This window comes from Hoplias malabaricus, chromosome 5 (genome assembly GCF_029633855.1).
Source record: "Hoplias malabaricus isolate fHopMal1 chromosome 5, fHopMal1.hap1, whole genome shotgun sequence".
NCBI classification, from domain to species: domain Eukaryota; kingdom Metazoa; phylum Chordata; class Actinopteri; order Characiformes; family Erythrinidae; genus Hoplias; species Hoplias malabaricus.
This window is the reverse complement of record NC_089804.1, coordinates 55,787,235-55,804,953: the sequence shown is the minus strand read 5'-3', so window position 1 is coordinate 55,804,953 and position 17,719 is coordinate 55,787,235. Positions and strand designations below refer to the sequence as shown.

At 42.1% G+C, this 17,719-nt stretch overlaps 1 protein-coding gene across 1 annotated transcript; it reads left to right on the top strand.

The window, feature by feature from the left end:
* Window positions 1-3,369: 3,369 nt before the first annotated feature.
* Window positions 3,370-17,278, top strand: smim29 (small integral membrane protein 29). The gene is made up of 5 exons (XM_066671404.1): window positions 3,370-3,506; window positions 4,864-5,099; window positions 8,202-8,227; window positions 12,621-12,723; window positions 13,115-17,278. The coding sequence occupies exons 2-5, from the start codon at window positions 4,992-4,994 to the stop codon at window positions 13,187-13,189; spliced, it is 312 nt and encodes a 103-aa protein (XP_066527501.1). The 5' UTR covers window positions 3,370-3,506; window positions 4,864-4,991; the 3' UTR covers window positions 13,190-17,278.
* The last annotated feature ends 441 nt before the right edge of the window (window positions 17,279-17,719 follow it).

Genomic DNA, 17,719 nt, shown 5'->3' with positions numbered 1-17,719 from the left:
TGTTTTGTTTGTATGTTTATGAAGAAGTAAACTCACTGCTCAGATAAATACCTTTTTAAATCTCAGGTGCCTAAAATGTTTGAACCATACTCTACATTACATTCACTCACGTTTACTTTGTTACTGTTCTAGTGTTACAGTGTTTTTTTTACTACTTCTACAGATGCTAATTCACTATTATTGTTTATTCAGGGAATTTACACACTGGAAAATACTGGTCCTATGTAAAGTTAAGGTACTTATTATGTTTAATCATTTCCACTGTTCAGATAAAGTGAATAAAATTGTGCAGAAAAACGCCACATGAAAGTGATCCCCTTAGAAGATGTTTACTTGCTGATGTTTAAACCTTTGTACATTGTCATTAAGTGCTGATAGCGATCAATAAAAGCTCTGACGATAAAAAACATATCTGTGGCGGCTGCAGGACTGTAAACAACCTGGACGATTTATTTATCTATTTATTTATTCAGGGCGGCCTTTTTTCCTGTCTACCTGCCTTCCTCACCACACACACTTTCACACACTTTCACACACTCTCCAGGCTGCACATGCACTTATTTCCACAACAGTACTTAGAGTATACGAGCTGGCACTGAATAACAGCAGCTCTCTCTCTCTCTGGTGGAGTCCTCCAGCTGGAGTCTGGCTGTGTGTGTTGATGTGTTTTGAAAAGGGTGGTGGTTTCTGGATCAAAGTTTTCAAAACTAATTCACACCCACTGTGTTCTACGAACACAACCAACACAGGAGTGATATTAAACCCAGTAAAAACAATGGTTGAATAAAAATGAACGGCTGAAATGGAGCTCAGTACAAACTACAGTCTTTTAAACACTGATGCAGTTGAATTAAATATAAAATTAGAGAATACGCCTGGAATCATTAACCCATTTAAACCGCTCCTCTCCTTCTTTGAGTAAATGGCAGAGGTCCAGATTTAATCACACACAGATTTCTATGAATTTTTGAAAGTGCTGCGTTTGTGTTTATTTCCAAGAAATCTGTTAAGTCTGTGTGTGTGTGTGTGTGTGTGTGTGTGTGTGTGTGTGTAAGAGAGAGAGAGACTCAGTGTGTGTCGTCTTCAGGGATGGTGTCATGCTTTTCCTAGAAAGCACTCGACTACAGTAAGCATGATTTTCTAAGAGAGAGAGAGAGAGAGAGAGAGAGAGAGAGAGAGAGAGAGAGAGAGAGTGAGAGAGAGAGAGAGAGAAAGAGAGAGAGAGAGAGAGAGAGAGAGAGAGAGAGAGAAAGAGAGACTCTGTTCAATAACAAATGTAAAAGAAGCTCTGTTTGTCTGTGGTCAGTGCGTTCGTTTCCACACCTGTTTTTACTGAAACTGAGGGCAGATTCACTTCACACTCGTGTTTAATGCACCGACAGGAAATGGGTTCATTTGAGTTTACTGAGTTTTCCATTGACTCAATTAAAGCTGAGAATATCAGTTTTGCTGTAAAGGTGTCATTTTGGAGATACTAGGTTTTATTTGGCAGTGGAAAAATAAAATGATTTATTTTCATTTATTAAAAGTATTTTAGAAAATCTATTTTTTTAATTTTTAGTACATTAAATAAATCTATTAAAACCTAAATTGCTGATAACGCTCACACCATTTGTATATGTGTGTGTGTGTGTATGTGTGTGTGTGTGTGTGTGTGCAAATGTGTGGGGGTGTTTTGTTGAACTTTTGGACAGAGTTGGTGTGTTTTCTCAGAAAGATGTTTCCTGGTGTTCTTCTGATTAACACTTCAAGGCTAGAGAGAGAGAGAGAGAGAGAGAGAGAGAGAGAGAGAGTGAGAGAAAGAAAGAGAGAGAGAGAGAGAGAGAGAGAGAGAGAGAGAAAGAGAGAGAGAGAGAGAGAGAAAGAAACAGACAGAGAGACTGACAGAGAGAGAGAGAGAGAGAGAGACAGACAGAGAGAGAGAGAGACATAGACAGAGACAGAGAGAGACATAGACAGAGACAGAGAGAGAGAGAGAGAGAGAGAAAGAGAGAGAGAGAGAGAGAGAAAGAAACAGACAGAGAGAGAGACTGACAGAGAGACAGAGAGAGAGAGACAGAGAGAGAGAGAGAGAGAGAGAAAGAGACAGAAAGAGAGAGAGAGAGACAGAGAGAGAGAGAGACAGAGATAAAGAGAGAGAGAGAGAGAGAGAAAGAAAGAGGGAGATTTTAACAGGATTTTAAATGAATGAATATATATTAGTAAAATCATTATTTTTTCAATAAAAAAGAAAGACATCTACATTTTTAAATATTTATAAAAATATTTGTATATATAAAATTGCTTGCTATTTTCTGGAGGAGACTAATTACTGATCTTTTCCCTAAGTTCATAATTATTTCATATGATTTTAAAAAAATCTACAGTGCTGCTGTAACTTTGCCACTGAGGTTTTTCTGTGTGTTTAAAAATTAATTTCTATCGAATACCAGTCGAATAAAGTACAAATTAGCACAGGTTTGTTCCACCTCTTTGCCCTTGTTCTGCAGCGACACCAAGCGGTGTGTATTACAACTAAAAGTGAAATCAGCCCAAATAGTAATCAAAGGAATTAAAGTATTATACACACCTTTATATTTCGTGTAACTTTAGGTTTTAACAGTTTTAACAGTGGGACTAGCAGCAGAGGTCGTTGTCATTTTACTGCTACTTTAGTTCTTGCATTTCTTCTTTATTTTATATTCCAATATATTTTCTTTTATTGGAGTTGAAGCTATCCGTTGCCAAACCTTTTCTAATGCTTTTAGGTATTTTGTATTTTATTGACCTTTGTCAAATGCGATTAATGACTTTTAAATTTTAATTCGTATTTTTAAATATTACTTTTTACCCTCTCAGTTTGTCCTTTTGTGTCTGTAATGAACTTTTAATTGCCAGTGTGTATGGAATGCTCTGTAAATAAATGAGTAACAGCAGTAATAGCAGTGATAACTTGGTTGCGGATGTTGTATTATTTTCGTGGCTAATTATAATAATAATGAAGAAAATAAATAAAAAAGGTTTACATAATTACTATTTGTTAAAATGAGAAAAGGCAACAAAGTCATATTTTAAAGTGAAAAGCCCTAATTTCCTTAAAAGAGATCAATAATTGTGTGACGTTGTGATTTTGTTGTGGACCGTTAACAGCGCAGCTACATTTCCTTGTAAAAACCGCAGCGCCAAATAACAACGAGGCGGGGTGCTGACAGCCAATCAGATCAGAGATTTTAAACATTTATAGCCAATCAGAGCTCTGGAGGTGCACATGTTAGCCAATCAACGTTTAGAATGCAGCAATCTGATCTGTATCAAATCTGCGAGCGGAGTTTGGGTGTGGAGATGATGTCTTCATCTGCGCAGCCGCAGTGTGTGAGACCCGTGATCTTTATTTTCGCTTTTTCTGTTTCGCAGCGGACTCTCGGCGAAGGCGCTGCTCTTAAACGAAGCTCGGGGTATTTTTTTATTTTAATGTGATTCCAATTTCTTTTAGCTGCAGTTTCGCTGGGAATTTCGCCCTGTTTCACGTGAGTCTCACGCAGACGTGCGTGTTTTGTGCTGTGTTCAACACACCCTGAACAGATGCCCTATTTGGATTGGGTCATATATCTATATTATTTTATTATTTATTTTGACTAAGATTGAGGAAATACAGCAAGGGAGGCTTGTTTTAATATTTCACTACAGATGAGTTATAGGATTCTTACACTTTTAGAGTAAAGTTGTTTTGATTTTAGTGGCATAAAGAGTACAAATTGCTAATAAACACTTAAATCATTTTTAAATTACCTGTAGTAACTACAAAACTGCAAAGGAACGTACTATGAAAACTTCACACTTGGAAAAATGAAAACAACGTAGATGACAAAGGCTCAGTTCAATTAAAAATCTGACGTTATCTCATTATTATGACGTATTATGACTTACTATCTCATAATTATAGCTTGCTATCTCATACATGACTTGCAATGTCTTTAATAACTATAGGATCTCATAGTTAACTGTCTCATAGTTGTGGATGTGTAGCTTCACATAATAACGACGTAGCATCTCATACTTGTGACATGTAATGACTTGCTGTCATTAGAATGAATAAAATATTGAGATATATAAGTCATAGAGATGAGACTCAGCTTTTTTATTTCCAGAGCTGAAGTTGGCAATATTTGTTTCTGTATCTTTTCATAGTTTTTAGTAGTGTATTATTTATTCAAATAATTTCTACGGAGTAAAAAATCAAGCTCCAGTCTCCAGTGTGGAGCTGTAATATGATAAAAAGAGAACAACAGGAGTGTAATATAATCAGCATTGGACACAGAACATCAGTATGGTGCCCTGCTGGTGACATCCTTTTATAATAAAATTAAGGTGTGGGAATAACTTGATAACGCATGGGAATGACTTAACAACCCGTGGGAGCTGGATATTTAATACGTTGGAGTGATGTAATAAGGCATGTGAATGAGATGTATAAATATCTCCTACCCAAACCTTACTGAGTAACTCCCACACTTCAAATATCATTCCCACACCTTCTTAAGTGGTTCCCACACGTTATGATTTTGTTCAAGATAAACACAAACAGTAACAGAGTGATGAACGTGACAGCACTGAGGAGACAAACAGGAGTTCGACACTGAAGTCAGCTTAGTTTTGGTCAGGGATGCTCTGGATCAGCTACACATGAGCCTGAGATTAGCATGCTCAATGCCAAGTGTTGGCTAGAGGGGTGTAAACCACCCCACTGGGCTGTGGAGCAGTGAAACTGCATTCTCTGGAGTGATAGAGCTCTGTCTTAAACCTTTGGGATGAGTTGGAGTGAGGATTGTGAGCCAGAACTCGTCATCCAACCCCCTCTCTCTCTCTCTCTCTCTCTCTGATCAGTGGAGGCGGGATCAGGGAGCATGAGGGAGTCATGTGAAGGCCGAGGATGACGATCCCTCAGCGTGCAGTAAAGCTGAAAATCAGAGGCTTTAAACAGCCTGAAAGCTCAGGAAACATCTCGAGGAGAAATGAACACGACCACGCAGACACCCCCCATCGACAGTGGAGACACAGGCCTGGGCTACATCCTGCTGCCCTTCTTCTCCATCACTTTCATTGGGATCATTGTAGCAGTGGTAGGTGGAGAGTGGACCCTGTTCACGTGACTGTTCTCTCTCATTCATTGTGTTGTGTTTAAATGCATCTGTTCTAGACTAGTGCAGTGTTAGCACTCTTGCTCGGGGACACTTATTGGTATGGCCTTGTGTCCACTGAACCGCAGTCTGTCAAATGGAGAGCGCAGCGATGTTATTCACCAACAACTGTTTCTGCAGCTTCATTGCCGTTGTTTCCATAAATTAAGCTCCAGATCTCCTAGTTCCTCTTAGAAGATGAGCACCAGAGGCATCATTAGGCACATGTTACGCTGCTGTGCCTCACTACAGTCACCTCAGTAGAGTCAGATTCATCGGTCACAACAGGCACTACATTTCCCATAATGCCCTTGTGTCTTTCCAAAACCTGAGCAGCTGATGCTTTCAGATGTAGCCAGTCTACTTTGTTTTTTTGCACAAAGTAATGGAAATTTGTTTATTTTTAAAGGACATTACACCACTAAATTAACGGCATTAAAGGAACGCTAAGTAAGTTGTGTTTGTCTTTGTTCCTGAGGCTCACCCTAGTGTAATTAATTTCCACAGCACTGCACTGAACTCAGCGGAGAGTGGGAGGGAGGGGATTGGTTTACTACCTTTCTCCAAAAGTTACATAGTGCAGTTTCTGCAGTGCTGAGCCTAGAGTAGCAACAACAGAGGCGGGCTGATGTTTCCTACCCCTCCTTCGGAATTTACATAGTGCAGTTACTGCAATGCTGAACCCGGAGAAGGAACGACAGAGGCTCTGTTCTCACTGTTACAGCTCAGTGGAGCATCAGACTGTAATTTGACGGTAAAATTGTTTTGTAGTGTTCCTTCAATTGAAAATGCATCTGTTACATTAACATAGGATTTATTTACGCTAGCCCACAGAAGGGGCACTGATTTATTTTGTCAGGAAAATGCACATAAATGTGGTCACATTTCAACAGGAGACTGTTTAAAATCAGACAGATCTGAATAAATGGGGACCAATCAAACAAATAACTACAACACCAAGGCACTCAGACTTACACATGTTACAGTTTCCTGTGTTTGTGTGTGTAACAATGTTTGAATGTGGTACAGATATAAATCACAGTGTGGGTACTAAAATCTGTTCTCTCTCTCACACACACACACACAGTTTGGAGAATAGATTCTTATTGGTAAAGTAAGGTTTAGGCTAGGTTTGTTTTATGGAGATTTTCCACTACATCGTAACTACTCCACTCGACTCGACCCGACTCAGCTTTTTTACTCCCTGTTCTCTCGTGGTTCAGAGCGAGTCGAGTAGGGACTAAACCGTGGCGTGTAAACCTTGCAGAGCGCTGATCGTCCAGAGAGAGTCGTCACTCTACGCCACGCAACGCAGACGACCAGCACCAACTCTTCATCTGTAAAATCTCCAGCTGCAGCAGAGATCACGTTTGTTTTTATCCGACTCACGACGGCAGCTCGTAAAATGACGCCGTGGTCTTTTGAAGAGGTTCAAACGCTCCTTGGATCGGTGGCAGACGAAAGAATCCAGCGAGAGCTGGACGCTGCAACAAGGAAGGAACAAACTCTACTGATCTGTCTGAACTGATGACGGAGCTGTGTTCAGTCCCAAACAACAACACGCCAATACACCATGAGTAAACACCGCTTAACGTTACCATCGCAGTTGTTGTGGTTTCCAAAGCCTGCTGTTCCTGTTAGAGATGATACCTGATACCTTTTATTTTTTCTGTGTGTGTGTGTGTGTGGGGGGGGGGGGTGTTGTTGACCAGGAACCAAACAGTGAGTAGAGTTGAGTAGAATAAGTACCATGAAGTGGAAACGCACCATTAGATGTGGGTGTGGGTTACGTTCAAAACTAGTGTCTCCACAAAATGAATGTAAGTTCATGTAATGTCTATGAATTTCTGAAAGCATGGAGACAATACTGTGTGTGTGTGTGTGTCCATGAAGGGGTTAAGGTGAAGAATGTCATATCACATGACGGAGTGATTCCAATGAGTGTAACCTAATTGGAGAGAGGAGAAGGGAGCTTTTATACTCTGTTGTAAATATTGCCTTCAAGCAGATGCTCCTTTAACAGAGTGAGTGAGTGGAGCATTGATTTTAATGCAGCTCTTCCTGTGAAAAACACAAGCTCTTTATGAGCACAGTCGCCTCGTGAGAAGCGGATTCTTGTCTTTCTTACAGGAATTATTATTACACTCGCTACGGCCAATGTGTGAACATCAGCTTGTCTGACAATGCTTCTGAAATGAAGGGCATTCATCAGGAGTTTCTCCACACTTCTGTCCCTTTCTGCTCTCGTTTTATTTTAGATGCTGGACGGCTTTAGAGAGGTTAGCTTCTAATGCTGGAGGATTAGTTCTGGATCACAAACACCACATGTACCGCTCTATGTCCCAATGCTGGGGAGCTTTATACCCTTTAACCCAGGTGACCCTAGGCTCATATGCAGCTGCACCAGAGCTTCCCATTTCAGTAGAGATGGTGCCCTCTGTTGGCACACAATAGGTGCAGCTTAATGAAGAGGTGGGTGGCACGGTGGCGCAGCAGGTAGGTGTCGCAGTCACACAGCTCCAGGGGCCTGGAGGTTGTGGGTTTGATTCCCGCTCCGGGTGACTGTCTGTGAGGAGTGTGGTGTGTTCTCTCTGTGTCTGCGTGGGTTTCCTCCGGGTGACTGTCTGTGAGGAGCGTGGTGTGTTCTCCCTGTGTCTGTGTGGGTTTCCTCCGGGTGACTGTCTCTGAGGAGTGTGGTGTTTTCTCCCTGTGTCTGCGTGGGTTTCCGCCGGGTGCTCTGGTTTCCTCCTACGCTCCAAAAACACACGTTGGTAGGTGGATTGGTGACTCAAAAGTGTCCGTAGGTGTGATTGTGTGAGTGAATGTGTGTGTGTGTGTGTTGCCCTGTGAAGGACTGGCGCCCCCTCCAGGGTGTATTCCTGCCTTGCGCCCAATGATTCCAGGTAGGCTCTGGACCCACCGCGACCCTGAACTGGATAAGGGTTACAGACAATGAATGAATGAATGAATGAATAATAAAGAGGTGTCTATTAATGTGACTGTGATATTATGGTGTATTTATAATGTGTCTGCTCTGTTTGGCAGGTGTTGTATCTGAGGAGGAAGCAAAGGTAAGTTTTATTTCATTGTAATTTAAAATAATGGTAATAATATTTTTACATTAAATAACAGCTTCAGTATCATTGTGACGCCCCACTGAGCTGTAACACAGAGAATAGAGCCTCTGTGGTCACTACTCCAGGCTCAGCACTGCAGAAACTGCACTGAGTAACTTTTAGGGGAGGGAATGAGATGTGATCCGAGGTGAAATTAGAATATCGCTGAATAAACCGGAATGTGAAAGCGATGGAAAAGGGTTTTTTGTAAAAACGACGACGTTTCAGTGTGTTTATCCCTACTGCGCATGTGGCACAGCGCCCCCTGGAGCCCCAGACTGACCCTGCAACCCCGGGCTTTGAACAGACCTAACCCTAACCCTAACCCTAAACCCTGGATTGTACTTCCTGTTCTCTCCAAGCTTTTGGACCAATCTGTCTTCACACCAGCGAGTCTCTTATTTTGCTGAATGTGCATTGCACAGATACAGCACTGTTAAAAAATCAGAAACGTCACAGATTTATTTTATTGGGTACCACTTTAGAATACGTCTACACCTACATACATGGTTTACAGTTTGTTTATTATTGGTTATTAAGGCTCTAAATGCATTAAAAGTCATTAATAATCATTTACAACACACAGATAGAAGTGACCTGTTGTTTGCCAAATAGTGAATCCACATTCATCCACAGTTAAACCTCAAATCTTGCCGAATACTCACCCTACTTTGTCTCCTCCATCAGTCGACACCGAGTTGTTAATAGGTTTACATCTACTTAAGGTATTTATTAATAACTGAAAATCAGAAGTTTGTTTAAATTAATTTAAATTAATAGTCTTTCACAGTTTTCATAATTATGCTTTGATGAAATTAATTTGTGTTATTTACACACACACGCACACACACACACATATATATAAATAAAAAAAGGGAACTGCGTCTGAAGGGAAATGGGGCACTGTTTTCACCTGCAGCATGTTAAAGCATGTAATTAATGCTAAATTAACTCTCTTCTCCTTTTCATTTCTTTAAAAATGCTTATTCCCACACATTTTATATGTTCTGATAAATGTATAAATGTGTTTAAAAGAGCTGTTTAGGCCTAAAGTTAATTGTATTCTCTCTAAATGTTAAAGTCAGCAGTTTGGACTTTTAAAGCATCTGTTCCTGTAAAACACTCAGTGAAATTACAGTGAATCAGAGTCAGAGAAACGGGAAAACAAACTCAGTGTCAGCTGTCACCATTAAGCACAGAAACACAGAGCTGAGGATGTGTTCTGGTAAACCGAGCGTTACTGAGAATCCCTTCAGCGTGAGAGAAAATATCTGATACTGTTTTACTCCAGTATCAATCTGCAGCATGTGCAGTGTTGAAGGAATGCTATGTCATTGTCTCTCGCTCTCACACACACACACACATACACACAAGGGATATTCACATCTGTCACCGCCAGCTCTTGGGGCTTCTAGTGATAAACACACACTCTCTCTCACCAGACGAACATGCCCACACCTCACCTCTCTCACCCTGTCACACACACCTGAGCTGAGGGATATTCACATAGACACTCGGGACAGAAAAGCACTTACCACCTGAATCGATGTCTAAGGCTAAAATGAGCGCTAATCCGGCTAAAGTTAGCAGACGCTAGCTCTGGCTCTGGCTCATCTGTAACTCTCAGAAATCTGATTATAACGCCGTCCTCAACAAAGCGTGGATTCCACCGACACACAGTGGCCATTATAACCACACAGTAACTATAGAAACGCACTTATTACCAGAATCAATGCTAATGCTAATAAGTGCTAATCTGCTAAAGTTAGCAGCTGCAAAACTGGCTCTCTCTCCCTCTCTCTTTCTCTTTCTCTTTCTCCTCCTTGCTCTAGCTTCTGCAGTAGTGTCCATAATGGGAAAATCAACCTAGACTCTTAGCGAAACATCAGAGACGTGCGTGACGCAGTTCTCCAGCGCCTGGTTTCCAAGTTGCGTAGCCAAGTCTTTAGGGAATTATCCCTGGAGAGCAGTGACAGAGGTGCTATTCTCCCTATTACAGGAGGAGCATCACAATCATTTTGAAGCTGTCATTTTAAGATAAAAATACTACATAGTGTTCCTTTAACAGTCTGACAATAATAAATATGGAGTGATTATAATCCAGTATGAATCTACAATGGTGGTGCCATGCTTAGGATGTGAGTAGGAACCTGACTGTACCAGTGACTGTTCTAGTCAGGGCTGTATTTGGGAATTTCGAGATATTAAAATATTAAAAGTAGGCAGATGTTTAATACTAAACCAATCAGCCAATCAGAACCCAATGCTTAAAATGACACCAGTTGCTGTGGTAAAATCTAGTAACTGTATGTTTACAGGGAAGTGAGCCTTCGCCAGAAATTAAAACTCAGACAGTTGTATTCTTGTGGTTTGTGGCACTGACTGAAAAAAACAGATCACATCCTTCATTGATTGCATCACTTGACCACTACGCTGGTTTTCCCCGGAATATAAAGGGGATGTATTCACCGTCTCCACAGTGGAACACAGTTCTGGTTCTTAATGCAATGCCTCTGACCTGCTTTGGTCAAAACACCACAAGGATCAAACCCCACAGCAGTGTTCTCCCCCTGTGTAAACAGCCCTGTTCAGAACGCCCGCTTTCAGCACCTGTTCCTTTAAATGATAACGAGCCGCTCGCTGTTCACCCCGACCCCGAGCGCACAGCAGTGAGGAGCAAGGAGCAGAAGCTCTGGTTTTTAGCCGTTTTCTTTTGGTTCTCTTTCTTCTCCGTTTTTACTCAGTGCTCTTATTTCTCGTTGTGTCTGTTTTGCTGCGTTTAACCTCGTCTTTGCGCTCTCACATAAACGCGGGTCCAGCGCTGTGATTGGACAGACTCAGATGAGGGGGCGGGGCCATTCTAAAGTCTCTGCTCTTGACGTCAGAAGCGGAGCAGAATCAGAATGACTCGTTTTATCCCGTGTTCACTTACTCAAGCAGTGCACAGAAAACTGACTGGGTGTGTCTTGTTTCACAGTGTGTGGGTTGGTGGGCTCCAGATTCACACTTTAATATGAACACGAACTGAACATTTTTTCATTATATGTGTCCTTTAACAAGAACATGGTATCTTTTAAAACTGATAATGCTTGGTAAATGGTATGAAAATATTCAGTCACCGGTGGTGTGTTGTGTTACTCAAAACCTAATGCAAAACTATGCCATGACACACCGTTTGCTACAGTGTCTTGCAAAAATGTGCTGCGGAAGCATTACTTAAAATTTGTGCTTAGTAATTTCCACAACACACAGCCTCACGTCTTTGGTCATGTTGTAATACACATGATTGAGAATGAAGCCGGGTTTTCCACTCAGACGGCAATAATTCGGTCAACAAAAGGTCATGTTCCTGGTGTGCAGTGGTCAGTACTGGCCAAAAGTGATCCATGGAAGGACAACACGTGAACCATTTGGCCCTTGTCAATGTCTCTGAGTATTAACGTGACTGCTCAGCACACACTGTGGTGGAGGTTTTCAAATACAGCGCCACAAACCACTAATCACAAAGGAAACTGAGCTTTTTTTCACTTTAAAATACATCAATTAACGGTACTTAAGGCTGTTTAAAGTAATAAGACAGTAATAAACATCAGTAAATTATTACGTAAAGTTACGATTAAACATCAAGTAATGACTGAAACAAGAAAAAAACATCATTAGAGTATTTTATAAAATCTTAAAATAATGTTAGTTAATGTTAGTTCTGGTTAATTATCTTTATCTAATGATTAATTGTGACTTTACCTTACCATTTAGTAAAGTTTAATACGGTCTTAAAGGGAACGTCTACGATTGTGAGTAGACACGGTTCTCTCCGGTTTGTTTACATTCAGAAGCTAAGTGTCTTTTAAGGTGGAATGGTGTGTTTGCGGAAAAAAAACGATTTGTTTTTTTAGTCACTGTTTGAATTATTCTTTAGTGTTGTGTTTTACGAAGCCCCAGTGTCTGTAAATGACTAAATAAACAAACCAGCTCGGTCCGGTATGCTAGGCATCCTCTCTCTCTCTCGCTAATGGCAGAGGCATCTGGAGTTTTTAGAAAAGCATGAACCGAGATGAGGATGTTGTTCTACTCCTGCTCCATAGGGGGGTAACACTGACTTATTTTTGCTGTTTCTGATCACTTAAAGTGGAAATGTCTCCAAACTCAGGAGACCGCTAACTGCATTAGCGACAGTGCTACACAACTAAACAACTTGAGCTACAAATGAATGAATAAAAACTTACACAGACACGTACAAACAACGTTAAAAGCCACAACAATACGAATATAAATGAGTTCTGTGCAGCACTGCAAAGTAAATAATTTTTTTTTTAAATAACCTGTTTTTTTGTTTTTTCATTTCCAGGATTGACAGGTTGAGGCACCAGCTGCTTCCAGTGTATGCCTACGACCCGTCAGAGGAACTGAGCGAGGAACAGGACGTACTCTGGAGGGAGGAGGACACCAAGGTACGTCCACTGCACTGTTTTTTGGTAATGTACAGGTAAATGGACATCGTGGAAACATCTTGATTTGTTGAATTTCCAAGTGAATCCATATTAATCGTTTCAATGTCAACATTAGAGATAAAAACGATTCTTTGCTAGGGACGGGGGAGCGAGGGCAGCATGGTGTGTTCACTAGAAAGAGAGAGAATGGCTGGTTCTAAACCAGTGGTTCTTACAGGGTCCGAAAGTGGGGCGTTAACCAACAGCAGCAATTTCCTTTAAGACCAAGCACTACCCTGATCGCTAATATATGAACTCTGTGAGAAAATGGAAAGAACTGACAGGTTTCGAACTTGAATTCATCCGATGCTGAAACAGTCAGTGAACACAGTACTGTGTGGTGTTTTTGCAGGTGGTTCGAGGCTGGATGAGGAATTATCATCAGCACTCAGTCACTGTGCCTCTAACGAAGAACCCCAGCGCCTGAGGAGCCGATGGGGAACTGAAACCTGGTAGAAACCAGCAGCTGGGCTTCTTTGGAAAGTGCCATACAGTCACTGCTGTGTTACAGTAAAGATCTTACAGTAAAGACAGGAAGTGTGTCCACTCCACGGCCAGCTTGACTCCTCCTGTGGGCAGTTATACCCACTTGTACAGTGCCAGGATCCTGCTTCTTTGAACGGGGATAGACCTTTAGGCCTGAAACTGCAACCACAGGAGCGTGTCAGAGGCCGACGATGCGGAACTGAGAGCTGGTAAATTACATTCGTAACGGCTGAAGTTCAGTGGAGACTGAGTTCTACTCACAAGCTGTGGGCAGCTTGGCTCCGCCCCTGTGCAGTTATTTCCACTCGTATCATACCAGGATACTGTCGCTTTGAACTGGGGTTGACTTACATCCACAGGTGTGTTTCAGACGTGTAAGATAGATGCGATGGGGATGAGTACGGGTCTGTTGTGTCTTACCACCTTAAAGGAAAGTTAGCCAGCCGGGGAAAGCTTGGCCCAATTTGGCGTAACCTGTGATTTGATTGGCTCTTTTGCCTGAGGGGCATGACTTTCCTGTGTAAACATGGCGTCTCTAGTTATAGTCTCATCCGTTGGGCTCTTGTTTACGGCTGGAGTTGACTGTAAAGCACCACTGGATGGAGATGTTTTACAGTTCCACTCACATGACATCAGCAAGGCTGTGAATTCATCTCCGACCCCTCTATGACTGCTGTTTCCTGTGTGTTAATAACTTTGGTTGTATTTTATTCCACTTTACAAGTCACTTGCTACAGAATGTCCACCCCCAATCATGTTTTGCCTGTCGTATCTTTTATGACATACTGATTTCGGAAGGTTTTAAAGGGCCAATATCAAGCAAAATCAAATGATTTCAGTGCATGAGCTTAATATGGATTTAAAATCCTGATTTAAAGTATATACTGCACTGTCTGAGGGTACAGTAGAGGTACATTATTGTCATTACACAAACAGTGTAATGTACCTTTAAAAGTACAGCTGTGAGTGTGTTTACATGCACTTGGGAAATCAGACAATGGGAAAACTCAGAGTTTACATGAGTCTGACAATAATCTGACAGTCAGTAATATCGAGACAAACTTCCTACTGCAACTAACAGGTACAGAAAGATTAGAGAACTTCAAAACATGCATCAGACTCGCTCCGCCCTGTCTCCGGTTACATCTGAGCTCAGGCACAGACAGAGAAAACAGAAAGAGCTCAAACCCACCTTACTCCGATCTCAGAAATCAAAGTGTGCTGTTTGCATGAGTACACGAGTAATCAGAAATCCGATTAAGAATGGATTATTAAGTGCATGTAAACGCACAGTGGTTTTAAAGTCCAGTTTTGTTCTGTACATCACATCCTCTTACTCCAGAAGCTTTCATTGTGGCACTGTGCAAAATAAGATACTTAAAGAATAATAAAATCCCTGGAGATGAAATGGACATATGACATCAACGCAACGTAAACATTTATAAATATTATAGAATGTGGTAGAGTTAAGTCCATAGCACACAGTCAGTGGGCACTTTATCAGAAACAGATACAGTGAAGTTAAAGGCAAAATTGATGATTCTGGAAAACTACTGTTCTCCCGGGAAAACAAACTCTCCATTGTTTGTGGCATTTTTAAGGTGGAGCGGTGCGTCTGAGTAAGAAGCTGGCTGTAGCTATTTGGTGGCTGAAGTGTAAATTGTCAAAGTTTTTATTCATTGTTTGAATTCCCCCAGATTTTCATTTGTACCTCCAGCAGTTTAGTTTTGTAACACTTTCCCTCTATGTTTACTTTCATGCAGTTAGCGCTCAGAGTCAGTCCCAACTTTAGTAATAAATCTGAAACAGGAAGAATAAGTCAATGTTTACCCACCTGTGAAGCAGAAATAGGGCAACATCCTTATCCCTTTTCATGCTTTTCAACATTTGAATGTTGGATGTCTATTCACCAAACGACATTTCTAAGTAATGGCTAAGAGAGAGAGAGAGAGAGAGAGAGAGAGACAGAGACAGAGAGAGAGAGAGAGAACGAGAACGCCTGAGCCAGTTTGGACCAAGGCACTTAATTTGCTTCCCATTTACGGGGCCAGGGCTGTGTATAAGCACCAGACCTTTTCCAGCAGTGCACAAACAGACCAGACAGCAGCAAAAAAAAAAAAAGTGTATTGCATAAAAATCGTAAACATTGCCTTCAAGTGAACACAGGTCTGTGCATTTTAATACACACTCGCTGTTTTTTTTTAAGTGACTTTAACACGAGGGAGAACACATATCTGTTTAAGTAGCTCCTACGTCTAGCATTGTTACAAAGTCAGAGACCACCCTTCATTTATATCATTTCCAGTCAAAATGGCCATTAAGTACAGGATTTTTTTTTTTTCTTGATCTACAGAGAAATCTGAACCTATAACAACTGCATACAATCTAGTGACTTTCACAAAAACGGACCCCGCAGATAAACAGTACTTATAAATTTCATCTGTTCAGAGGGAGAACACCGAGCACCGCTCTCACTTCAGACCTGAACACATCCACATCTCTCTGTGGGTCTGACAGGACATGGATCTGGAGAGAGGAGAGGAACCTCACTATGAGAAAATGAAATGGACACAAAAGAAGAAAAACAAACAGATGATGATGCTGTAGCTCTGAGTGCAGTGGAGTGACCACCCCAGAGCGGTCTGAGTGTGTTAAGGACTGATTCAGATTGGGAAAAGGACGTGCTATCAGCTGAAAAGAGCTCTGGAGGAGTGGCTATTGATTTAATTGATAAACAGAACGCGTGACTGTGATAAAGGTTGAGGGCGGACGCAGTAAACACTGAGGAATGTGATTTATATTCAGCTGTTCAGGCTTCACTGATCAACACACTCTTTGTTTCTACACTCATTGTCCATTTTGTGTTTCTCCAATTAGTTAGTGTGTGTTGTGCTGGTGTAGAGTGGATCAGACACAGCAGTGCTGCTGGAGTTTTTAAACCCTGTGTCCACTCTCTGAGACACTCCTCCCTCGTTGGTCCACCTTGTAGATGTAGAGTCAGAGACAGTAGCTCATCTGTCGCTGCACAGTGTGTGTCGCTCGTCCTCTAGTCCTTCATCAGTGACACAGGACGCTGTCGGCTGGATGTTTTTTTGTCGGTGGACTGTTCTCAGTCCAGACACTGAGGGGTTTAAAAACTCCAGCAGCACTGCTGTGTCTGATCCACTCTACACCAGCACAACACACACTAACACACCACCACCACGTCAGTGTCACTGCAGCGCTGAGAATGATCCAGCACCACATCACACCTGAGTGCAGGGAGAAAGGGGGTAAAAACAAATGTATGCAGAGCAACAGATGGAATACAGTCGGTGAATGTAGCACTGGAGCTGTGTGTAGAACCAAGAGGTGGCTGAAGGTGATGTCCACACATGGCCTTTAACATGATGCCTGAGGAAGTTTGTTTTTAGGATGTTTAGAAACTTATCTTACCACATTGTTCTGTTGACTTCCTGTTACACACAGTTATCTGTTACTGGGCACAGTTTTACACTTGTTTTTAAAGGTAACCTGTTGTTTACTTGATGCTGTCTGAACTAAATTACATTATCCATGCGACCTCTTGTTTATAAGTGATGCACTAAAAACACTGAGCTGGTTTAATCAGTGTTGGAAATGTTGAGCGTGTGTTTTACAAAGTATCTGAGGCTAAAATCTGATAAATGTGGAAAAAATGCTGAAGTCAGTTGCTCTCACCGAGAAAAGGAAACGTGGGCTGATAGATCAACAAGCCTGTGTGTGTGTGTGAGACTCTTCATCCTGATTGGGCACAAGGCAGGAACACGCCCTGAACAGAGTCTCTCTCCCAGTCACTCACACCCTCACCCACGGACAATTTACACGGCCAGACCACCTACCAAATGTGTGTTAGAGCTGTAGGAGGAAACCCACGCAGACACAGGGAGAACACACCACACTCCTCACAGACAGTCACCCGGAGGAAACCCACACAGACACAGGGAGAACACACCACACTCCTCACAGACAGTCACCCGGAGGAAACCCACACAGACACAGGGAGAACACACCACACTCCTCACAGACAGTCACCCGGAGGAAACCCACGCAGACACAGGGAGAACACACCACACTCCTCACAGACAGTCACCCGGAGGAAACCCATGCAGACACAGGGAGAACACACCACACTCCTCACAGACAGTCACCCGGAGGAAACCCACGCAGACACAGGGAGAACACACCACACTCCTCACAGACAGTCACCCGGAGGAAACCCACACAGACACAGAGAGAACACACCACACTCCTCACAGACAGTCACCCGGAGGAAACCCACACAGACACAGGGAGAACACACCACACTCCTCACAGACAGTCACCCGGAGGAAACCCACACAGACACAGGGAGAACACACCACACTCCTCACAGACAGTCACCCGGAGGAAACCCACGCAGACACAGGGAGAACACACCACACTCCTCACAGACAGTCACCCGGAGGAAACC

What these genes read in the sequence shown, in the direction of transcription:
- smim29 (XM_066671404.1), top strand. Translation starts at nt 4,992, where the DNA reads ATGAACACGACCACGCAGACACCCCCCATCGACAGTGGAGACACAGGC. An exon ending in TTGGGATCATTGTAGCAGTG is followed by an intron (nt 5,100 to 8,201) that starts GTAGGTGGAGAG and finishes TCTGTTTGGCAG; the next exon opens with GTGTTGTATCTGAGGAGGAA. An exon ending in GGAGGGAGGAGGACACCAAG is followed by an intron (nt 12,724 to 13,114) that starts GTACGTCCACTG and finishes GTGTTTTTGCAG; the next exon opens with GTGGTTCGAGGCTGGATGAG.